This window comes from Ranitomeya variabilis, chromosome 1, assembly GCF_051348905.1.
Source record: "Ranitomeya variabilis isolate aRanVar5 chromosome 1, aRanVar5.hap1, whole genome shotgun sequence".
NCBI classification, from domain to species: domain Eukaryota; kingdom Metazoa; phylum Chordata; class Amphibia; order Anura; family Dendrobatidae; genus Ranitomeya; species Ranitomeya variabilis.
In genome coordinates this window covers 1004490103-1004515667 of record NC_135232.1, presented here as the reverse complement: position 1 = coordinate 1004515667, position 25565 = coordinate 1004490103, and the positions used below count along the sequence as shown (strand labels likewise).

Sequence of the window (25565 nt, the reverse complement as noted above, 5' to 3'; positions counted from 1 at the left end):
GCAGCGCGGGATCCCCTCACGTGGACACATTGCGGTCTGCTCCACTCCTTAGGCCGCGCTCAGGGGCCGCCGTGGCCCTCGCCGTGCACGCAGCAGCGCCGTCCGCGGATATCACGGGCTCCCAGCACAGGCAGGAGGCGCCCGCTGCAGCTCACGCTCTTTGTTTCTCTACAGCTTTTATCGTTTGTAGTTTTTCGAAAAGCGCGGCTGGGCCCGGCTACAGCCAATCATTGATCGGTCACTCGATGACGTCCAATCAGCGCCGCACCCGCGAATATTTAAACCACAGCGCTAAGCCAATCAGATGGAGGGAGCCCGCCCAAGCTCCCTTTAACCGGTTCTAACTAGAGAAGAGTGCGACCGTTTCTGCTCCTCCTACGGCTAAGGGATGTGGGCGGGATTAGCAGTGAAACCTGCTAGGCCTAGAGGCCAGCCTTGCCGGTGACGCATTAAACATTATCAGCCAATAGAGTTAGAGGGGCGTATCTAATTTGCTTCCGAAACGAGCCGTCCGTCCAATCCGCTTGCAGAGGCGGCTGTAATCGCCGTGCTCATCACGTTGGTGTGAGAGGTACAAGTGTGGAAAACAAGAGGCTGTATTGCGTCCTAGTTATAGCATTTCAGTGCAGGAGCGCACCAGGAGCAGTCACCCTCTACTGCCTCACAGCTCAGGTAAGCGGGCGCGCTTTTCCCTCGTGTTCTGCCCCGGGACTCCCGCTCTTCTCTTCGGTTATGTGGAACTTTATTTTAGCTTTGTCGTTTCCCGAGTTTTGCCGTAACCGCCTCATTTACTGTAACTTCGTGCTCTCTGGGGTTTTCGGTGCTTTCCCTGTCCGCCCTGCGGTGTGGTGAGCTGTGCTCCGTGTGACTTTCTATCCGGGCACCGTGTACTACGCGGGGATACTGGTGGGCCTCTGCCTCGGCGCAGTGAGGCTGCCGGGCGGTTATGGGGCCCGGCCTCTGCGTGCTGTGCGGGAGGTAATGGCGGCGGCCGGTTGTGTCATGGGCTTCTCGCAGCCGGGACATATTTTGTCACGAGACGGTAGGGAGGAGGGGCGGTCACGTGTGTGCCGTCGAGCTGCGGCCTTATGTAACTTCCGGGGCACGGTGCCCTCTCCTCAGCGAGCAGCTGAATGGCGACGAGGGGTTGTAATTTGGGCGGGAAGCCAGCGTGCAGTGTGCGCGCGCTGTGGCGGGACGGCCACGCCCCTCGCCGCGACTTCCTCGTTCAGGCCCCGCCCTCGCCACTCCCCGCCATTTTCCCGGGTTTTACGTTGTCGCTGAGCTTTTGCTGTTCCTTTCTTCAGGTACAACATGGGTAAAGGAGATCCTAATAAGCCTCGGGGGAAGATGTCCTCCTATGCCTACTTCGTGCAGACGTGCAGGGAAGAGCACAAGAAGAAGCACCCCGACTCCTCTGTCAACTTCGCCGAGTTCTCTAAGAAGTGCTCCGAGAGGTGGAAGGTGAGGGCTCCCCCTGGTGTGGCTGGTGCTGCAGGGTTGTGCTCTGGGCACGTTATAATGTTGTGTTTTATTTATTTAAGACCATGTCTGCTAAGGAGAAGGGCAAGTTTGAAGATATGGCGAAGGGCGACAAGGCCCGCTACGAGAGGGAAATGAAAAACTACGTACCGTCCAAGATGGACAAGGGCAAGAAGAAGAAGGACCCCAATGCACCAAAAAGACCACCGTGAGTATCCCATCACACCTAGACCACCTGGCCTCAATGGGGTGCAAGCTGCTGGCTTAGTGGTTAGCACTGCAGCCTTGCAGTCCTGGGTTCTAATCCCACCTTGGACAACATCTGCATAGTGTGTATGTTCTCTCCATGTTTGCGTGGGTTTCCTCCGGGTTCTCCGGTTTCCTCCTACATTCCAAAGACATACTGATAGGGAATTTAGATTGAGCCCCATTGGGGACAGCGATGATAACGTCTGTAAAGCGCTGCGGAATATGTTAGCGCTATATAAAAATAAAGATTATTATTATTCTCTGCTAGCATCCAGTGGGATAATTGAGTCCTGAGGAATCTGCAGTGTGGCCACTTGTCTGCACTGAGCCAGCTGTTATACTGGGGCATGGTTACAGCAGCTGTTGTTGCTCTACATGACTTGGTTTATAGGTTTATAGCTGTGATGTGTGGTCAGGGTCTTTATAATTATGGGGGAATCTCTATCTTCCTGCAGCTCTGCCTTCTTCCTCTTCTGTTCCGAGCATCGACCTCAGATAAAGAGCGAAAGTCCAGGTTTGTCAATTGGTGACACTGCTAAGAAGCTGGGAGAGATGTGGTCTGAACAGTCACCGAAGGACAAGCAGCCATTTGAGCAGAAAGCTGCAAAACTAAAGGAGAAATATGAGAAGGTAGGTTTTTTTTTTTTTTTTTTTTTTTTTTCTCCCCGAAACCCAGTGGTGTACACCATTAGTTTAAACCTGCCTTGTGTAACCTTTAATGCTGGGGGGAAAAAAGTGACCAAGTTGCTATAAACCAGGGTTATTTATTTTCTTTTAGGATGTTGCTGCATATCGGGCAACAGGTGGCGGTGATGCCGGAAAGAAAGCTCCTAGCAGGTCAGCGGGATCCAAAAAGAAGCCTGAACCAGAAGATGATGATGACGATGATGAGGAGGAAGATGAGGAAGACGAAGATGAGGAAGATGATGACGATGATGAGTGAATGCTTTGTGCGCTGTATATTGTTTGAAGCTTTGTTTTTGTGTTTTTTTTGCTAAGAATGTGAACTCAAGTGCAGCTCATTTTGTTAGCTTGGTTATAAGAAAAAAAAACTGTACAGAATTGTGTATAGGTAATGTGATTCTTTAGGGAAAACCTATATTTTTAATATAAGGAGTAGTTGGAGGGCTGTTAGAGTTTAAAGCTTCTTATGTGGGATGTTTCTGCATATTTAATGGATTCTAAGGGTAGCCCAATGTTAGTTATGACACCCTATATACTTTAGTCCTGTAGACCTGGTGCATTGTACTTTTTTTTTCTAACTTTTTTAGCAACTTATTTTTTTTGTAATAAAATTATATATAATTATGTTCTGTGTGTGTATTTTATGGTGGGTGGAATTACATTGCTCCTAGTGTGTTGTATATGTCAAAAGAACTCAGATAAGACTTTAGGCTGTAATGAACTCTGGCTTTGGAGGCATATCCAGATTGTCCAAACTACTGTACATCTGAATACTACAGGTAATGCATGTGATGGCACTCTTCCCACAACCAAACCTATGGAAGGTTATTCACTACAGAGAAATGGCAACCAAGGCAGAACATCAGCTGCTCTTGCAGTTGATCTCTCGGGCCTGTCATTATCATAACTCTTTCTAATATATAATTTTTTTTTTCTTCTAACCATTGTAGATATTCAACGGTGAGAAAATACTTTTTAACATTTGAAAGTGGTGGAGTAGTCTGTGCTTTGTATACTGCTCTAGTATAAAAAGTGGCTGGCTTGTATGCAATGCATTGTACACGAGAAGTTCAAATGAAAGGCACATCTTGGTAATTAGATTTGCATGAAAAAAAATCAACTGTTATATACAGTGCCAGCCACAAACGTTTTGAATGTCAAACATGTATTGAATTGTATGGATTTTTGAAATATTACTGCAAATTTCCATAGCTATTGCGAAAATGCAGTAACAATTTTTTATATTTTTTTTTTCGTTTTTGCATTACACAACTCTATCTGACAATTAAGGACATCTGTGTATTTGGTTTGCTTGGCTAAGTGCACACTGGTGGGTTTATACATTGTGCACCAGCAATTACATTACTCTGGTTTCCATGTTGACTGCATCTAAAAGCCCACATGTAGGGGCTTGTGTGACCATTAACTATCACCATTATGGCAAGGTAATCCTGATGCTTTGTCAACCCAGCCTAAATGTTCCCTTTTTATTAAATTTCCTACCTAGCTGCAGTTTGCTATTAAAACAAACAAACCCACTGTACTGGCCCTGACATCAATCCAGCAATTTTCTGCTAGTGTCTGTCAACTTGATTACTGTGAGATTGATGGCTCTTTTGGAACATTCGCTTGTAGATGGTTTGCCCTGTTCAGAGTTTTACTGTACTGATGAGGTTGTTATAAAAGAAGGCTTGCTTGTACTCACTTGTCCCTGATGAAGAGAGAAGACACCTCTCGAAACGCGTTGGTTAGTGCCCTGACCGAGCTCCCGTCAAAGCTATTCTGTGATGTTACATTTAGCTCCGCACGCCGCATCCTAGCATCGCTCACGGCCGGAGCACGCATGCTGCTGGCTTTCCTCTGCACTCCAGAGGCTCCTTACCACACTACTCCAAAGCAGTAACATTCCTCCTCACTGGCAGCAACTACCTACCTACTACTCTCCTGGTTCTGCAGTGCACGCTGTACCACCAACAATACGACAAGTAAGTGCACCTCTATTGAAGACCTAAAGTGCACCGTATCAGTTCACATATATACCTGATTCATTCTACATTGATTCATGTGAACTATAAGGATATTCTGATCTGTGCACAGTAAAGGCTCCTCATACCGCTAAAACGCGGCAATATTCCTCATCGACAGCAATTCCAAGCCGGCACAGCAATATCAGACTGCCTATTCACTACCCCTCGCACGGGTCCTGTAGTGCACGCTATACCACCAACGAGACCACTAGTAAGTACATCTCAATATTTACAACCTAAGTTCACCGTATGAGTCCACACTTGACATTTTATAATGCCTCAAGTGAACCACAAAAACAGTATAATTATTATAACCTTCCCAACAGTTGCAGCAACCAGCTGAAATCCCTGATTGGCCTACACATTTCTATGCCACTTATGCAAGCGAGTACAAGCAAACCTTATTTTAATCTATAATCTATAAATGAAAATTTTAATCTAGTTTTGGCACTATTCACTTTTGCTGCATCCCTACCACAGTTCAGTTAGCGTGGCGATTATATATCATTTTTACTAGCATACCCCTCTTAACAGGTATATACACAGAACCTGTTCTAATCACTAGCGGCTACAGAACCAGTTTCCCTACCCTACAGTGGTAAGCGCCAGTGCTATATTCTAGTTTGTTTTAAAAGAAATAGGAGTGAAACTGATAGAGCGCTGTTAGGTTATGTTCACACATTGCATTTTTGCTGCTTTTTTTTTTTTTAAGTAAATTTCCAGCTGCACTTCACACTACAAGCAAAGTATGAGATTTCAGAAGTCTCATGCACAGATTTTTTTTTCTGTCTCCTGTCAGCTGTTTTTGTAAACTGCAGCATGTCACTTTCAGTGTTTTTGCAGCATTTTTATCACCCATTGAAAGCAATGGGTAGTGCAAAACTGCAGGTATCATGTTTTGCTGTTCTCGGTTCCAAAACCGGAAGCTGAAATGCACAGACAATGTTTTTCCATGTGGAAAAATAAAAAAACTTGTGAAACTAGCCAAAAAGACCCCTGGAAAACTAGAGGTGTTAGTAAGAGCTCATTCACATGTCAGTTTTTAACGTTGCTAGTACCCACTTCCCCCCCCCCCCCCCCATAGATGGCACTTGTACCTATGTCTATGGAGCTGTTCTCGTATCAGGCTAACTTGTAGAATCATAACTCTAGGTCTTTTGAAGCCCGGCAATTCCTCTGCCGCGTACAGTAACATGACAGTGACATGTTAGAACAGATATATACATTTAGAATATAGATGTCAGTGACACACACATGTATATATTACATAGAAGAAAAGCCGACATTTCAGCAGCCGTGTACAGTGAAATCACAGCAGGAGCCGACAGGATAGAAGAGGATTAGATACAATAAACACAGAATAGATACATGTCAGTGACATACAATTAGTACAGTGTGTGCCACTTATGGTACATGTAGTATTAAAAGATTATTTTTCTGAAAAAAAACAAGGGCTGCTGCATAATTTTCTTAGCCAGCAGAGGAAAAGCGGACAGCTGGTGTCAGATGTTTATAGCTTGGGAAGGGGGTAATACCCATGGAGCTTCCCAGGCTATTAATATCTGCTCAGTTGTATAATTAGCATTTGCTGGCTATATAAAATGGGGGACCCTAAAAAAAAATGTGGGGTCCTATAATTAACCAGCAAAGGCTATGCAAATAGCTGCAGGCTGATATTAATAGCCTAGGAAAGGGGCCATGGATGCTAAAAACATCAGCTCTCGGCCGCCCCAGAAAAGGCGCATCTATAAGATGTGCCTATTCTGGCATTTAACCTCGCTCTTCCCACTTGCCCTTTAGTGGTGGCAAGTCGGCTGATAGATGGGGGGGGGGGGGGGGTGTTGATGGTCACCTTTGCATTGTCAGGTGACATCAAGCCCCGAGGTTAGTAATAGGTGTCAATAAGACACCCCCATTACTAACCCCATAGTCCATAATGTATAAAAACACCAATAATAAAGTTCTTTAATTGACAGCAAGACACAGACTCCTTTAATAAATCTTAATTATACCATACTTACGACCTCACCTATTCCGCCGATGCCATTGTCTCCTACAAACAACCATATCCCTCACCTGTCCGTCGTTTTGTCCCACGCTGTAATCCACATCTAGGGGATAAACAGTTTCAAAGCTGGACGATGCCAAGATGTGACCGTCTAGGCTGAGAACCACTGGGGAATGAGCTGCTGCGAGAGCAGCCTCAGTGACTAGCGGTGATGTCACTGAGACTGCGCTCTCAGCCGGGCTGAACTGCGGTGACCTCTGAGATCCCTGCTAGCCCCATGAGAAAGTCGCATGGTGCAGAGGCGAGTTCACCACAGTTGAAATTCAATGTACTGAAATTCTCCCAGTGAACTTGCCTCTGCACTGTGCGACTTTCTCATGGTGCTAGCGGGGAATGCAGCCACAGTGACCAGCAGTAGCCTGAATGACGTCACTGAGGCTGCGCTCGCAGCAGCTCATTCACCAGTGTTTTTCATCCAGGACGGTCGTTTCTTGGCATCGTCCAGGTCAAAAAACTATTAATCCCCAGACATGGATTATGGCGTGGGACAGAACGACGGACAGGTGAGGGATATTATTTTTTATTTTTGTTTATTACAGGAAAACGAGGGCTTCCGTGGTATTAGGCGTTAGGTGAGTATAACTGTGTAATTTTTAAATAAAGTGCAAATTGCCAGTTAGCATATCTCCCAGAGGAGCATTGAGGCTTTAAGTCTCCTCATCTCGGCATGCTTAACATGCTACTCTCCGCAAGGAGAAACGATACTTCTTGAATCTAAAAAAGAAAAACTGGGTGTTTATATTTGAAATAAAACACGTTTTTTCTGGCCGTGTGTTTACCATATACCTATAGGATTAGTAATGGATAAGTGTCTTATAGATGCCTCTCCATTACTAAGCCGTGGGCTTGATGTCACCTGACAATACAAAAGTGACATCAATCCCACAAATATGAAAGCACAAGATCCTGATGACAAAAAAGACAATGTGTGCATGAGATTTCTGAAATCTCATAGGCTTTGCTGGTACTGTAAAAAGCAGCTGAAAATTAGCACAAAAAAGGCAGCAAAACCGCCCAGTGTGAACATACCCTGATATTTGCCTTGTGTAAGTTGCTTTCTTCAGAATGTCTGCAAAGCTTAACATGTACTTGTCAAATGTTTTCTCTAATGTGGGCAAGCTGTTCTGATGCATTCTTTCTAATGAGTGTAGGACTCCTTGCTTTTATTATGGGATGGTAAGAGTTTGCATGGTTTCACATTGATGTTCTACTTGTTAGGCTGCCGTCACACTAGCAGTATTTGTTCAGTATTTTACATCAGTGTTTGTAAGCCAAAACCAGGAGTGGAACAAATAGAGGAAAAGTATAATAGAAACATATGCACCACTTCTGCATTTAATTGTAATGTCCGGGGAGGAGGGGGCGGAGTTTCGGCTGCGCATGCGCGGTTGAAAATGGCGGACACGACGCGCAAAAAAAGTTACATGTAACTTGTGCCGACGGTCCGCCAAAACACGACGCAACCGTCGCACGACGGTTGTGACGTGTGGCCATACGTCGCAATGCGTCGCTAATGAAAGTCTATGGGTAAAAAACGCATCCTGCAGACAACTTTGCAGGATGCGGTTTTTCTCATAAACGACGCATTGCGACGTATTACAAACGACGCTAGTGTGAAAGTAGCCTAAGTTCCACACTAGGGAAAAAAATTCCTTCCCGACTGCACATACGGCAATCAGACTAGTTCCCTGAATCAACGCCCTATCAAGGAATCTTGTATATATAACCAGTAACATTATACTTTTCCAGAAAGGTATCCAGTCCCCTCTTAAATTTAAGTAATGAATCACTCATTACAACATCATACGGCAGAGAGTTCCATAGTCTCACTGCTCTTACAGTAAAGAATCCGCGTCTGTTATGCTTAAACCTTCTTTCCTCCAGACGTAGAGGATGCCCCCTTATCCCTGTCTCAGGTCTATGATTAAAAAGATCATCAGAAAGGTCTTTGTACTGTCCCCTCATATATTTATACATTAACACAAGATCACCCCTTAGCCTTCGTTTTTCCAAACTAAATAGCCCCAAGTGTAATAACCTATCTTGGTATTGCAGACCCCCCCAGTCCTCTAATAACCTTGGTCGCTCTTCTCTGCACCCGCTCCAGTTCAGCTATGTCTTATACACCGGAGACCCGAACTGTACACAGTATTCTAAGTGTGGTCGAACTAGTGACTTGTATAGAGGTAAAATTATGTTCTCCTCATGAGCATCTATGCCTCTTTTAATGCATCCCATTATTTTATTTGCCTTTGTAGCAGCTGCCTGACACTGGCCACTAAATGTGAGTTTGTCATCCACCCATCCACCCATACTCCCAGGTCTTTTTCATTGACGGTTTTGCCCAGAGTTTTAGAATTAAGCGCATAGTTATACATCTTATTACTTCTACCCAAGTGCATGACCTTACATTTATCCCCATTAAGGCTCATTTGCCATTTATCAGCCCAAGCTTCTAGTTTACATAAATCATCCTGTAATATAAAATTGTCCTCCTCTGTATTGATTACCCTGCAGAGTTTAGTGTCATTTGCAAATATTGAAATTCCACTCTGTATGCCCCCTACAAGATCATTAATATGTTAAAAAGAAGAGAGCCCAATACTGACCCCTGTGGTACCCCACTGCTAACCGCGACCCAGTCCGAGTGTGCTCCACCCTTTGTTTCCAATCCCTGAGCCAGCTCTCAATCCACTTACACATATTTTCCCCTATTCCCATTATTCTCATTTTATGTATCAACCTTTTGTGTGGCACCGTATCAAAAGCTTTTGAAAAGTCCATATACACTACATCCACTGGGCTCCCTTGGTCCAGTCTGGAACTTACCTCTTCATAGAAATTGATCAGATTAGTCTGACGTGAACGGTCTCTAGTAAACCCGTGCTGATACTGGGTCATGAGGTTATTCCTCTTCAGATACTCCAGTATAGCATCCCTTAGAATGCCCTCCAGGATTTTACCCACAGTAGAGGTTAAGCTTACTGGCCTATAATTTCCAAGTTCAGTTTTTGTCCCCTTTTTGAATATTGTCACCACATTTGCTATACGCCAGTCCTGGGGTACAGACCCTGTTATTATGGACTCTTTAAAGATTAAAAATAATGGTCTATCAATGACTGTACTTAATTCCTGCAGTACTCGGGGGTGTATCCCATCCGGGCCCGGAGATTTGTCAATTTGAGTGATTTTTAGTCGCCCACGTACTTCCTGCTGGGTTAAGCAGGTGACACTGAATGGGGAATTTTTGTTATCACTGATCGTATTGTCTGCTATGGAATTTTCTTGTGTAAATACTGATGAAAAAAAGTCATTTAGCATATTGGCTTTTTCCTCATCCTCATCCACCATTTCACCCAGACTATTTTTAAGGGGGCCAACACTATCATTTTTTAGTTTCTTACTATTTACGTAGTTAAATAATATTTTGGGATTATTTTTACTCTCTCTGGCAATGAGTCTCTCTGTCTCAATCTTAGCTGCATTGATTTGCTTTTTACAGAATTTATTTAATTTTCTGTATTTATTTAATGCCTCATCGCTACCTACTTCGTTTAACCCCTTAATCCCATATGACGTACTATCCCATCAAGGTGACCTGGGACTTAATTCCCAGTGACGGGATAGTACGTCATATGCGATCGGCCGTGCTCACGGGGGGAGCGTGGGCGATCGCGGCCGGGTGTCAGCTGACTATCGCAGCTGACATCCGGGACTATGTGCCAGGAGCGGTCACGGACCGCCCCCGGCACATTAACCCCCGGCACACCGATCAAACATGATCGCAGTGTTCTGGCGGTACAGGGAAGCATCGCGCAGGGAGGGGGCTCCCTGCATACTTCCCTGAGACGATCGGTACAAGGCGATGTGCTCACCTTGTACCGAGCGTCTCCTCCCTGCAAGCCCCGGATCCAAAATGGCTGCGGGGCTACTTCCGGGCCCTGCATGGAGGTGGCTTACCAAGTGCCTGCTCAGAGCAGGCGCTGGTAAGCCAGGAGCCTGCATGTCAGATCGCTGATCTGACACAGTGCTCTGCAAAGTGTCAGATCAGCGATCTGTCACTATACAGTGATGTCCGCCCTGGGACAATGTAAAAAAAAAATAAAATTTAAATTTGTAAAAAAAAAAAAAATTCCTAAAGAAAAAAAAAAATATTGTTCCCATAAATACATTTCTTTGCCTAAATAAAAAAAAACAAAACAATAAAAGTACTCATATTTAGTATCGCCGCATCCGTAACGGCCCGACCTATAAAACTGTCCCACTAGTTAACCCCTTCAGTGAACACCGTTAAAAAAAAAAAAAAAAACGAGGCAAAAAACGCTTCATTATCATACCGCCGAACAAAAAGTGGAATAACACGCGATCAAAAAGACGGATATATATATCCATGGGACCGCTGAAAACGGCATCTTTTCCCGCAAAAAACGAGCCCCTATAGTGCATCATCAGCAAAAAAATAAAAAAGTTATAGTCCTCAGAATAAAGCAATGCAAAAATAATATTTTTTTCTGTAAAATAGTTTTTATCGTATAAAAGCACCAAAACATAAGAAAATGATATAAATGAGGTATCGCTGTAATCGTACTGACCCGAAGAATAAAACTGCTTTATCCATTTTACCAAACGTGGAACGGTATAAACGCCACCCCAAAAGAAATTCATGAATAGTTGGTTTTTGGTCATTCTGCCTCACAAAAATCGGAATAAAAAGCGATCAAAAAATGTCACATGCCCAAAAATGGTACCAATAAAAACGTCAACTCTTCCCGCAAAAAAACAAGACCTCACATGACTCTGTGACTCTGGACCAAAATATGAAACAATTATAGGTCTCAAAATGTGGTAACGCAAAAAATATTTTTTGCAATAAAAAGCATCTTTTAGTGTGTGACAGCTGCCAATCATAAAAATCACCAAAAAAACCCACTATAAAAGTAAATCAAACCCCCCTTCATCAACCCCTTAGGGAAACATAAAAAAATTAAAAAAATGTATTTATTTCCATTTTCCCATTAGGGTTAGGGTTGGGGCTAAAATTAGGGTTGGGGCTTAAGGTAGGGTTAGGATTTGGATTACATTTATGGTTGGGATTAGGGTTAGGGGTGTGTCAGGGTTAGGGGTGTGGTTAGGGTTATGGTTGGGATTAGGGTTAGGGGTGTGTTTGGATTAGGGTTTTAGTTAGAATTGGGGGTTTCCACTGTTTAGGCACATCAGGGCTCTCGAAACGCGAAATGGCGTCCGATCTCAATTCCAGCCAATTCTGCGTTGAAAAAGTAAAACAGTGCTCCTTCCCTATCGAGCTCTCCCATGCGCCAAAACAGGGATTTTCCCCAACATATGGGGTATCGGCATACTCAGGACAAATTGAGCAACAACAATTCGGGTCCAATTTCTCTTGTTACCCTTGGGAAAATAAAAATTTGGGGGGCTAAAAAAGCATTTTTGTGGGAAAAAAATTAATTTTTATTTTCACGACTGCGTTATAAACTGTAGTAAAAACACTTGGGGGTTCTAAGTTCTCACAACACATCTAGATAAGTTCCTTGGGGGGGGGTCTAGTTTCCAATATGGGGTCACTTGTGGGGGATTTCTACTGTTTAGGTGCATCAGGGGCTCTGCAAATGCAACGTGACGCCTGCAGACCAATCCATCTAAGTCTGCATTCCAAATGGCGCTCCTTCCCTTCCGAGCTCTGCCATGCACGCAAATGGTGGTCCCCCCACATATGGGGTATCAGCGTACTTAGGACAAATTGGACAACAACTTTTGTGGTCTAATTTCTCCTGTTACCCTTGGAAAAATACAAAACGGGGCTAAAAAATAATTTTTGTGGAAAAAAATAATTTTTTATTTTCACGGCTCTGCGTTATAAACTGTAGTGAATCACTTGGGGGTTCAAAGCTGTCAAAACACATCTAGATAAGTTCCTTAGGGGGTCTAGTTTCCAAAATGGTGTCACTTGTGGGGGGTTTCAATGTTTAGGCACATCAGGGGCTCTCCAAACGTAACATGGTGTCCCATCTCAATTCCAGTCAATTTTGCATTGAAAAGTCAAATGGCGCTCCTTCCCTTCCGAGCTCTGCCATGCACCCAAACAGTGGTTTACCCCCACATATGGGGTATCGGAGTACTCAGGACAAATGGCACAACTTTTGGGGTCCAATTTCTTCTCTTACCCTTGGGAAAATAAAAAATTGGGGGCGAAAAGATCATATTTGTGAAAAAATATGATTTTTTATTTTGATGGCTCTGCATTATAAACTTCTGTGAAGCATTTGGTGGGTCAACGTGCTCACCACTAGTGTTGAGCGATACCGTCCGATACTTGAAAGTATCGGTATCGGAAAGTATCGGCCGATACCGTCACAGTATCGGAATCCAATCCGATACCGATACCCGATACCAATACAAGTCAATGGGACTCAAGTATCGGACGGTATCCCTGATGGTTCCCAGGGTCTGAAGGAGAGGAAACTCTCCTTCAGGCCCTGGGAACCATATAAATGTGTAAAAGAAAGAATTAAAATAAAAAATATCGCTATACTCACCTGTCCGACGCAGCCGGGACTTCAGCGAGGGAACCGGCAGCGTTGTTTGTTTAAAAATCGCGCTATTACTTGGTTACGTGAATTCCCGGCTTGTGATTGGTCAGGTCGGCCATGTTGCCGGGACGCGGACCAATCACAGCAAGCCGTGACGAAATTACGTCACGGCTTGCTGTGATTGGTCCGCGTCCCGGCAATATGGCCGCCCTGACCAATCACAAGCCGGGACGTCACGGGAGGCTGGACACGCGCTCATTTTAAAATGGGCGCGTGTCCAGCCTCCCGTGACGTCACGGCTTGTGATTGGTTGCGCCGCGATCAACCAATCACAAGCCGGGAGGCTGGACGCGCTCATTTTGAAATGGGCGCGTGTCCAGCCTCCCGTGACGTCACGGCTTGTGATTGGTTGCGCCGCGATCAACCAATCACAAGCCGGGAGGCTGGACGCGCTCATTTTGAAATGGGCGCGTGTCCAGCCTCCCGGCTTGTGATTGGTTGACCGCGACGCAACCAATCACAAGCCGTGACGTCACGGGAGGCTGGACACGCGCCCTTTTTAAAATGAGCGCGTTTCCAGCCTCCCGTGACGTCACGGCTTGTGATTGGTTAATGGCGGCCATGTTGCCGGGACGCGGACCAATCACAGCAAGCCGTGACGTATTTTCGTCACGGCTTGCTGTGATTGGTCCGTGGCCCGGCAACATGGCCGCCCTGACCAATCACAAGCCGGGACTTCGCGTAACCATGTAAAAGCGGGAATTTTAAACAAACAACGCTGCCGGTTCCTGCGCTGAGGTCCCGGCTGCGTCGGACAGGTGAGTATAGCGATATTTTTTATTTTAATTCTCTATTTTACACATTTTAACATTAATGTTGTTCCGATACCCGATACCCGATACCACAAGAGTATCGGAATCCCGGTATCGGAATTCCGATACAGCAAGTATCGGCCGATACCCGATACTTGCAGCATCGGAATGCTCAACACTACTCACCACACATCTAGATAAGTTCCTTAGGGGGTCTACTTTCCAAAATGATGTCACTTGTGGGGGATTTCAATGTTTAGGCACATCAGGGGCTCTCCAAATGCAACATGGCGTCCCATCTCAATTCCAGTCAATTTTGCATTGAAAAGTCAAACGGCGCTCCTTCCCTTCCGAGCTCTGCCATGCGCCCAAACAGTGGTTTACCCCCACATATGGGGTATCGGCGTACTCAGAACAAATGGCACAACAACCATTTTCTCCTGTTACCCTTGGTAAAATAAAGCAAATTGGAGCTGAAGTAAATTTTTTGTGAAAAAAAGTTAAATGTTCATTTTTTTTTAAACATTCCAAAAATTCCTGTAAAACACCTGAAGGGTTAATAAACTTCTTGAATGTGGTTTTGAGCACCTTGAGGGGTGCAGTTTTTAGAATGGTGTCACACTTGGTTATTTTCTATCATATAGACCCCTCAAAATTACTTCAAATGTGATGTGGTCCCTAAAAAATATTGGTGTAAAAATGAGAAATTGCTGGTCAACTTTTAACCCTTATAACTCCCTAACAAAAAAAAATTTTGGTTACAAAATTGTGTTGATATAAAGTAGACATGTGGGAAATGATACTTATTAATTATTTTGTGTAACATATCTCTGTGATTTAAGGGCATAAAAATTCAAAGTTGGAACATTGCAAAATTTTCAAAATTTTCACCAAATTTCCGTTTTTTTCACAAATAACCGCAAGTTATATCAAAGAAATGTTACCACTATCATGAAGTACAATATGTCACGAGAAAACAATGTCAGAATCACTGGGATCCGTTGAAGCGTTCCAGAGGTATAACCTCATAAAGGGACAGTGGTCAGAATTGTAAAAATGGGCCCGGTCATTAACGTGCAAACCACCCTTGGGGCTTAAGGGGTTAATTCTCTAAATGCTTTCTTTTTGTCACTTATTGCGCCCCTTACAGCTCTATTTAGCCATATTGGTTTCCTCCTATTTCTAGTATGTTTATTCCCATATTTGGTATCGCAGCGTCCAAAAAAACCCGACCTATAAAACTGTCCCACTAGTTAGCCCCTTCAGTGAAAAAAAACCCTCCAAAAAGGATGCTTTATCATACCACCGAACAAAAAGTGGAATATAACACGATCAAAAAGTCGAATGTAAAAATTGTATCTCTGAAAATGTCATCTTGTCCCGCAAAAAGCAAGCCACCGTACAACTTCATCAGTGGAAAAATAATTATAGTTATATCTCTCAGAATAAAGCGATGCAAAAATATTTATTTTTTCTATAAAATAGTTTTTGTGTAAAAGAGCGAAAACATAAAAAATTATATAAATGTGGTATCGCTGTAATTATACTGACCTGAGGAATAAAACTCCCTCATCAATTTTACCACATGCGGAAAGGCATGAAAAAAAAGAAAGATTCCTTAATTGCTGGTTTTTGTTCATTCTGCCTCCCACAAATCGGAATAGAAAGTGATCAAAAAATGTAATTTTCCCAAAAATTGTACCAATAGAAACAGCAACTTGTCCTGCAAAAAATAAGCCAACACATGACTGTTGGCTGAAATAAGCAAATATTATAGTTATCAAAATATGGGGATGCAACAACTTAAAAAGTGTTTTTAAGTGTGTGACAGCAGCCAAACAGAAAAAAAATATAAATCTGGTATCACTGTAATCGCACTGACTCGAAGAATAAAGTTGTCCAATCACTTATACTGTTCGAGGAACGGTGTAAAAAATACCGTATATACTCGAGTATAAGCCGAGATTTTCAGCCCAAATTTTTGGGCTGAAAGTGCCCCTCTCGGCTTATACTCGAGTCACGGTCGGCGGTGGGGTCGGCGGGTGAGGGGGAGAGAGCGTGTCGCATACTCACCTAGTTCCGGCGCTCCCCCTGCCCGTCCCACAGTCTTCGGTGCCGCGGCTCGTCGCCTGTTCAGCGGTCACATGGTACCGTTCATTAGAGAAATGAAAATGGACTCCACTCCCATAGGGGTGGAGCCGCAAATTCATTCCTCTAATCAGCGGTAACGGTGACTGCTGACAGAGGAAGAGGCTGTGGCACCCGGAGACCAGCTGTCCGGGATAAGGAGCCAGGGACGCCGGGAGCAGGTAAGTATCTCATAGTTACCTGTCCGCGTTCCACACGCCGAGCGCCGCTCTGTCTTCGCGTCCTCTTGTTCTGACTGTGCAGGTCAGAGGGCGCGATGATGCATATAGTGTGCGCGCCGCCCTCTGCCTGAACAGTCAGTGCGGAGAGACGCCGGGACGGGACGCTGAGGAGATGCAAGCAAGAGAGGTGAGTATGTGTTTTGTTTTTTTTATTGCAGCAGCAGCAGCAGCATTATACAGGTCCTTCTCAAAAAATTAGCATATAGTGTTAAATTTCATTATTTTCCATAATGTAATGATTACAATTAAACTTTCATATATTATAGATTCATTATCCACCAACTGAAATTTGTCAGGTCTTTTATTGTTTTAATACTGATGATTTTGGCATACAACTCCTGAAAACCCAAAAAACCTGTCTCAATAAATTAGCATATCAAGAAAAGGTTCTCTAAACGACCTATTACCCTAATCTTCTGAATCAACTAATTAACTCTAAACACATGCAAAAGATACCTGAGGCTTTTAAAAACTCCCTGCCTGGTTCATTACTCAAAACCCCCATCATGGGTAAGACTAGCGACCTGACAGATGTCAAGAAGGCCATCATTGACACCCTCAAGCAAGAGGGTAAGACCCAGAAAGAAATTTCTCAACAAATAGGCTGTTCCCAGAGTGCTGTATCAAGGCACCTCAATGGTAAGTCTGTTGGAAGGAAACAATGTGGCAGAAAACGCTGTACAACGAGAAGAGGTGACCGGACCCTGAGGAAGATTGTGGACTGAGTCTGGTGTGGAAACATCCAGAGCCACTGTGCACAGGCGTGTGCAGGAAATGAGCTACAGGTGCCGCATTCCCCAGGTAAAGCCACTTTTGAACCATAAACAGCGGCAGAAGCGCCTGACCTGAGCTACAGAGAAGCAGCACTGGACTGTTGCTAAGTGGTCCCAAGTACTTTTTTCTGATGAAAGCAAATTTTGCATGTCATTCGGAAATCAAGGTGCCAGAGTCTGGAGGAAGACTGGGGAGAAGGAAATGCCAAAATGCCTGAAGTCCAGTGTCAAGTACCCACAGTCAGTGATGGTGTGGGGTGCCATGTCAGCTGCTGGTGTTGGTCCACTGTGTTTCATCAAGGGCAGGGTCAATGCAGCTAGCTATCAGGAGATTTTGGAGCACTTCATGCTTCCATCGGCTGAAATGCTTTATGGAGATGAAGATTTCATTTTCCAGCACGACCTGGCACCTGCTCACAGTGCCAAAACCACTGGTAAATGGTTTACTGACCATGGTATTACTGTGCTCAATTGGCCTGCCAACTCTCCTGACCTGATCCCCATAGAGAATCTGTGGGATATTGTGAAGAGAAAGTTGAGAGACGCAAGACCCAACACTCTGGATGAGCTTAAGGCCGCTATTGAAGCATCCTGGGCCTCCATAACATCTCAGCAGTGTCACAGGCTGATTGCCTCCATGCCACGCCGCATTGAAGCAGTCATTTCTGCCAAAGGATTCCCGACCAAGTATTGAGTGCATAACTGAACATTATTATTTGATGGTTTTTTTGTTTGTTATTAAAAAACACTTTTATTTGATTGGACGGGTGAAATATGCTAATTTATTGAGACAGGTTTTTTGGGTTTTCAGGAGTTGTATGCCAAAATCATCAGTATTAAAACAATAAAAGACCTGACAAATTTCAGTTGGTGGATAATGAATCTATAATATATGAAAGTTTAATTGTAATCATTACATTATGGTAAATAATGAAATTTAACACTATATGCTAATTTTTTGAGAAGGACCTGTATATGGCACAGATTTATGTGGAGTATCTATGGGGCAACGGTGCAGAGCATTATATATAAGGCACAGCTTTATGTGGAGCATCTATGGGGCCATAATCAAAGGTGCAGAGCATTATATATGGCACAGCTTTCTGTGGAGCATCTATGGGGCCATAATGAACAGTGCAGAGCATTATATATGGCAGAGCTATCTATGGGGCCATAATCAAAGGTGCAGGGCATTATATATGGCACAGCTATCTATGGGGCCATAATCAAAGGTGCAGAGCATTATATATGGCACAGCTATCCATGGGGCCATAATCAAAGGTGCAGAGCATTGTATATGGCACAGCTATCTATGGGGACATAATCAAAGGTGCAGAGCATTGTATATGGCACAGCTATCTATGGGGCCATAATCAAAGGTGCAGAGCATTGTATATGGCACAGCTATCTATGGGGCCATAATCAAAGGTGCAGAGCATTGTATATGGCACAGCTATCTATGGGGCCATAATCAAAGGTGCAGAGCATTGTATATGGCACAGCTATCTATGGGGCCATAATCAAAGGTGCAGAGCATTGTATATGGCACAGCCTTCTATGAAGCATCTATGGGGCCATAATGACCTGTGCAGAGCATTATATATGGGGCAGCTTTATGTGGAGCGTCTCGGGCTATACTGAACGGTGCAGAGCATTATATGTGGCACAGCTTTATGTGGAGCATCTATGGGGCCATAATGAACGGTGCAGAGCATTATATGTGGCACAGATTTATGTGGAGCATCTATGGGGCCATAATGAACAGTATGGAGCATCTATTTTTAATTTTGAAATTCACCGGTAGCTGCTGCATTTTCCACCCTAGGCTTATACTCGAGTCAATAAGTTTTCCCAGTTTTTTGTGGCAAAATTAGGGGGGTCGGCTTATACTCGGGTCGGCTTATACTCGAGTATATACGGTAAATAAAAGCAATTCTCCAATTGCTGTTGATGTTTTCATTCTGTCTCCCAAAGATTTATCCTGCACTGAGCTCTTACACCGGGGTTTCCATGTAAATCTCTGAAATACGTGACTCTGACGTAACCCCTGGCAGAAGATTCCCTACAATGAGCCAGATGGAAGCACTGTTGATACCTTCTGTCCTATGATCAAGCAGTGTTCCGTCTTTTTAGGTGTGCATAAAGGCACGGTCGGCCACAGTTTTGTGTACTTCTGAAAAAAAGGATAAGACTGAACAGAGGCCAGACATTGTCCGTAGTAGCTCCACTTCCTCATTATAGTGAGTGTATATCTGGGGGCTTTCATCTGAATCACATCACTTGAAGATTTAGATGGAAAACATGATGTAAGTGCTCAGCATAGAGCGCTGGATAAATGTGATTCCAAATGTTTTGTAAAATGTTTCCAATAAAAGCTTCAACTCAATCCACAAAAAAAAAAATCCCCAATCAGGTTCGTAATCTGGTAATGGAGTTATAGGGGGCTTCCATGTTACTGGTAGTACATAGTCTCTGGTAAAGTGAAATGGCTCCTTGTCCCCCAAAACAAAATTCTGCGCTCCCAAATCCAAATGCCTCCCTCCCTTCTGAGCTCTACAGTGTGCCTAAACCACATTTAGCGTCCACATGTTTGGCATTTCTGTAGCAATGAGAAACAGCTTAATTTACCGGTGCGTGTGTCCAGAAGCTGGGCATAACGTACTGTGCAACTACAGCGTATTGGTCACTACAATGGCAGTCTGACATTTGCACTACGCAACATGAACTGCTGCTTGTTGCTGGAAGATACCCATGAACTCAGAATCGTCACTACACCTGTAGATAAATTCCAAAAGTGCTCTGTCCTTCCCCAGTCTCACCGTACTGTACAGCTACATGTGACATATTTCTACATTCAAAAAAAATTGTGGAACAAATTTTGGTGCTATTTTTACCGATTTCAGAAATTGTCGGACAAATTCTGGTGCCAATTTTACCCACTTCTTATGTGAAAATGTAAAATCTGGGTGTAAAACAACATTTTGGTGGTAAAAATGTAATTATTTTTTCTTCACTGCCCAATGATATAAAATTCTATGACACACCTGTGGTGTAAATATGATCACTGCACCCCTAGATGAATTAATTGAGAAGTGTAGTTTCTAAAGTGGCGTCACTTAAAAGGGGGGTTCTGCTGTTTCGGCACCTCGGGCTCTGTCAGTGTGTCATGGCATTCTCAAACCAGTCCAGCAAAATCTGAACTCCAATATGGCGCTTCTTCCCTTCTGAGCTTTGCACTGTGCTTCACGATTAGTTTTCAACCACATATGAGGTATTGATGTACTCAGGAGAAATTGCATTAACACAGTTTGGAATCCATTTTCTCCTATCCTTGTGAAAATGAAAAAAAATTGGGCTGAAATAACTTAAATGGGAAAATTATATATTTTTTCATTTTCACAGATCAACGTTGTATAATTCTCTGAAGCATCTGTGGGTAGAAGGTGCTCACCACACATCTACATATATTCCTTGGGGGGTCTAGTTTCCAAAATGGTGTCACTTTGGGGGGTTCCTTCAGTGTCTCTCCGAACGTGACATGACACCCGCAGACCATTCCATCAATGTCTGCCTTCCAAGACGTCACTCCTTCCTTTCTGAGCCCTGCTGTACACCCAAAAATTGGGTCTAAAGTAACATTTTTGTGAAAGAAAGTTAAATATTAGGTTTTTCCTTCCACATTGTTTCAGTTCTTGTGAAGCACCTGAAGGGTTAATACATAAACTTCTTGAATGTGGTTTTGGGCACCTTGAGTGGAGCAGGTTTTAAAATGGTGTCACATTTGGATATTTTCTGTTTTACAGACCCCTCAAGGTCGTTCAAAAAGCCAAACAGTGCTCCCTCCCTCCTGAGCCCTGCCATGCGCCCAAACAGTGGCTTTCCCTCACATACGGGGTATCAGCGTACTCAGGAGAAATTGCACAACAAATTTTGTGGTCCATTTGCTCCTGATACCCTTGTGAGGATAAAAAATTGAGGGGTGCAGTTTTTAGAATAGTGTCACTTTGGGGTATTTTCTGATATATTGACCCCCCCAAAGTCACTTCAAGTGTGAGGTGGTCCTTAGAAAAATGTTTTTTGTAAATTTTGTTCTAAAAATGAGAAATTGCTGTTCATCTTTTAACCCTTATAACTTCCTAACAAAAAAAAAATATGTTTCAAAATTGTGCTGATATAAAGTAGACATGTGGGAAATGTTATTTATTAACTCTCTAGTTTAAGAGCATAAGAGTTAAAACTTTGAAAATTGTGAAATGTTTGCCAAATTCCCTTTTTTTTTTTTTCACAAAAATACACAAGTCATATCCAACACATTTTACCACTAACATGAAGTACAATAGGTCATGAAACAACAATCTCGGAATCAGTGGGATCCTTTGAAGCGTTCCAGAGCTATAACCACATAAAATGAAACTGGACAGAATTGTAACATTGCACTGGTCAAGTAGGTGAAAACAGGCTCGGGGGCAAAAAAGTAATATGTCAGTTATGTAATTATTTGGTTTACATTTTATTATTTAAAAAAAATCCCCTCAACTCTAAATATTAATTACATTACTGGAAAAATTGTGCATATTGAAAACATAATATGCATTCAAACAAATTGAACATGAAAAACTAGCTGGTTATTGGCCAATGAGAAAATAGCAAAAATATAATATTTTGTAAAAAGCTGCATATAAAGATTTAATATGCAAATTGCCTCTTCTGAGAAAAAGAGGACTTAACTCTATAGCGCCACCTGATGGAAGTAGCGATCCTACAAGTCACAATCAACCCTCTAACGAGTCGTGCAATATGACTTAGGATAAAAGCCAAATCAGTATCTCAATTCGCAGACACGGTGTTTCGGGCTGTTGGCCCTCGTCAGTGCGAAGCATGAGAACTGATTTGGCTAGGTGAGAGGCTCTGGACTGGGGTCTAAGGGGTAGCGTTTCTCCTTATGGAGAGTGACATACCATCTCTGGCTTGTCAAGGTATAAAGATTTACTAATTTACCTGACTTTATTGGTTAACCCTATGAGAGCTGAAATAGTCACAAAACTATAGAACAATTTAATCATGCAATCTATGTACAGGCATTGGGGGCAAGTAGTTTGTGTGCAATTATACGGTGACTGCTGTAAATATCTGAATAAACATACAAAGATGTTAAGCAACCCTGGGAGTGAGGAAAGGGCGATTTCCATAGAGCAATGTTCACACTTCCATTCAACAAGCATGGAGATTCAATTGAATATATGAATGAGGCTACTTTCACACTAGCGTTGTTTGCAATACGTTGCAATGCGTCGTTCAGGAGAAAAAACTCATCCTGCAAACCGCGACGTCATCTAAGGTCCTTCGCTCAATGCATCCTTAGGAACGGAGGCCGCCGCTTGCACCTCTGAGAGCCGGGGGCTGTCGGAGGGTAAGTATATCCCATATTTTTTATTTTTAGTCTTTTTTTTTTACATGAATATGGATCCCAGGGCCTGAAGGAGAGTCTCCTCTCCTCCAGACCCTGGGAACCATGCGGACCGCACACGCCGTATAAGATGGGGCGTATAAGATGACCCCCGTCTTATACGGCGAGTATATCCCAAACTCCATATTTTATATGGAAATGTTGAGGGTCCTCTTATATGCCCAGTCGTCTTATACACCAGAAAATACGGTACTTGTGTAGTGGTGTATTCATGCCATAGTCTTTTATTATGATTAGGCATCATTAAAATTGTATTTTTGCATTTAATGTATTCATATTTGTCCCTTTTTTATGATATTTGATGAACAGTAGTATGGATGAATATTGTTATGTACTCAAATGTCATACTTTATACAGTACGGCATTGTTTATATTCATAAAACTAACAATATTGTGTTTACCATGTAATCATGTATATCACTATGGTATTCATGCAATGCCTTGGCACCTACTTGCCCCTAGGGAATCTTTTCTATCATTGAGATTGTATATACTTTTTAGTATTGATGACATCACACAAATATATAATTACCGTAGATAGCATACCAACATTTATTTTTTGTAATACTTTTTCTTATTACATGTTCCTAGGCAATTATTGTGTGTGCAAGTATTTTTGTATAAGTTCTGTTCACAAAAGACATGCGCAGTATTCTTATTTTCTCGTTTGCTGGCACACAGACATGCACAGTCAGCCCAAGTTCATTGTGAGGCATGTAACAGACCTTGTGTGACTATTTATAGCCAAGCTGACCCAGAACGTCCATCTATTTCCGGATACCATCCGGCACATGAGATGTCATGCAACTACTCGCTCTACCCTTGGTGTACAGATTAATATTTCTTTTTTTTTACTCTTTCCATGTGATTTATATTTTGTGCTTAAAGGGGTATTCCAATCTTCAAGATCCTATCCCAATATGTAGTAGGCATAACAATAATAGCACTATGTAACACAATTTTTGTTCCTGGCTTCAAAGTGTAATATTTCAACTTATGTTTAAAGACTATGGGAAAACTACTTCATTCAGCACAAACTTTGATTTTGTGACCACAGGGCTGAAAAATTTCGTATAGTGTCAAAAAAAGGAAATTACACTAGAACATATTTTTATATATTTTTTGTTCCTGGGTCCAAAGTGTGTTTCCCTAACCCGATATGCCTAAAGCAAATAGAAAATAGTTGTTCCACAAAAACTTTGCTTCTGTGATCAGGACAATGAAATTTTGAAATTTGGCTGTTTTCCGGAAAATTCTCCATTCGTATTCAATACTGAGTAGTCTTCATTGTCATGATCACAGAAGCAAAGTGTTTGTGGAACAACAACTATTTTCTATTTGTTTTAGGCATATCAGGCTAGGAAAACACACTTTGGACCCAGGAACAAAAAATAAATAAAAATTTATTACATAGTGTTATATTAGCAAATACTTCCAATTGGAAATATAACATTGCAGTACCTTAGGTACCCATGATTACAACCACTAACAACTAAGTAACCGTGACTATATGTGTAGTCATAACCATGGACACTTAAGCTACTGCAGTGCCCTGCAAATGTCGTAAGCGATGTGGCAAATCAGAAGAACTATACAACATTTCTAATTGGAGGTATTTTCTAATATTATTACACTATTACATATTGGGATTGGAGATGGGAATACCCCTTTAATACCCCTTCATGAAGTTGTGATTGCAACAATATGCTCATATTCTGTGTAATGTTAAATATGGCCAAACATGGATGACATCCATGTGCTGTACTTGTTTTTCAAGGACCTATAGATTTGTTGCATTTTTCATCCGTGATACTGGAGAAAATTGGACACGTCTCTGTGAGTTTTGCATGTCCAAACGGTACGTGAAAAAACATTGGGCATATGAATAGCACCATAGATTATACTGAATACATGTATCTGTGAAAAAAGTGGATAGAACACGGACGTTTGATTGAGGCCTAAGATATAATTTAGACTAAAGTTTATTTTACAATTTCCATAATTTTGTTCCTGACCTTTCATCTTTTTCAGCCTTGGGGTTTTTCCAAGGATTTGAAATGGGCCTTAGTCCTTAGGGTATACACTTAGGGTATAGCTTGCAGCCCTTTCATTGTCTTTTGAGATTACTTTTTTGTTCTAATCCTCTATTTGAAAGTTTTTTTTCTAAGCGGTTTCCATGTTAACCCCTTCAAGGCGGAGCCCTTTTTCGTGTTTGCGTTTCTGTTTTTCGCTCCCTTTCTTCCCAGAGCCAACTTTTTTTTATTTTTCCATCAATATGGCCATGTGAGGGTCTCTTTTTTTGAGGGACAAGTTGTACGTTTGAACTACATCATTGGTTTTACCATATTGTGTACTCAAAAGCGGGAAAGAAATTGCAAGTGCAGTGAAATTGCAGAAAAAAGTGCAATTATTTTTTTTTACCATGTTCACCAAATGCTAAAACTGACCTGCCATTATGATTCTCCAGGCCATTATGAGTTCATAGACACCAAACATGTCTAGGTTCTTTTTTATTTAAGTAGTGAAAGAAAAATCCAAAGTTTGTTAAAAAAAAATTTCCGTAAATTTCCGAGACCTCCATTTTTTGTGATCTTTGTTTGGATGAGGGGTTATTTTTTATGTGCCGAGCTGACGTTTTTAATGGTACCATTTTGGTGCAGATACAATATTTTGATCGTTCGTTATTGCATTTTAATCCAATTTTACAGCGACCCAAAAAACTTAATTCTGTCTTTTAGACTTTTTTTCTTGTTACACCGTTTAGCGATCAGATTAATTCTTTTTTTATATTGATAGATTGGGCGATTCTGAACTCGCCAATACCAAATATGTGTATGTTTGAGGTTTTTTTATTGTTTTATTTTGAATGGGGCGAAAGGGGGATGATTTGAACTTTTATATTTTTTAAAATATTTTGAAAAACATCTTTTTTTACTTTTGACATGCTTCAATAGTCTACATGGGAGACTAGAAGCTGTCATAACCCGATCGGCTCTGCTACATACAGCCGATGATCAGATCGCCTGTATGTAGCAGAATTGCTGACTTGCTCTGGTTGTCATGCCAACCCATCGGTGACCCACGATCAT

At 42.5% G+C, this 25565-nt stretch overlaps 1 protein-coding gene across 1 annotated transcript; it reads left to right on the top strand.

The window, feature by feature from the left end:
• The first annotated feature begins 306 nt into the window (after window positions 1-306).
• HMGB2 (high mobility group box 2) lies at window positions 307-3041 on the top strand. Its single transcript, XM_077279507.1, has 5 exons — window positions 307-672; window positions 1308-1464; window positions 1545-1690; window positions 2187-2361; window positions 2510-3041. The coding sequence occupies exons 2-5, from the start codon at window positions 1315-1317 to the stop codon at window positions 2672-2674; spliced, it is 636 nt and encodes a 211-aa protein (XP_077135622.1). The 5' UTR covers window positions 307-672; window positions 1308-1314; the 3' UTR covers window positions 2675-3041.
• The last annotated feature ends 22524 nt before the right edge of the window (window positions 3042-25565 follow it).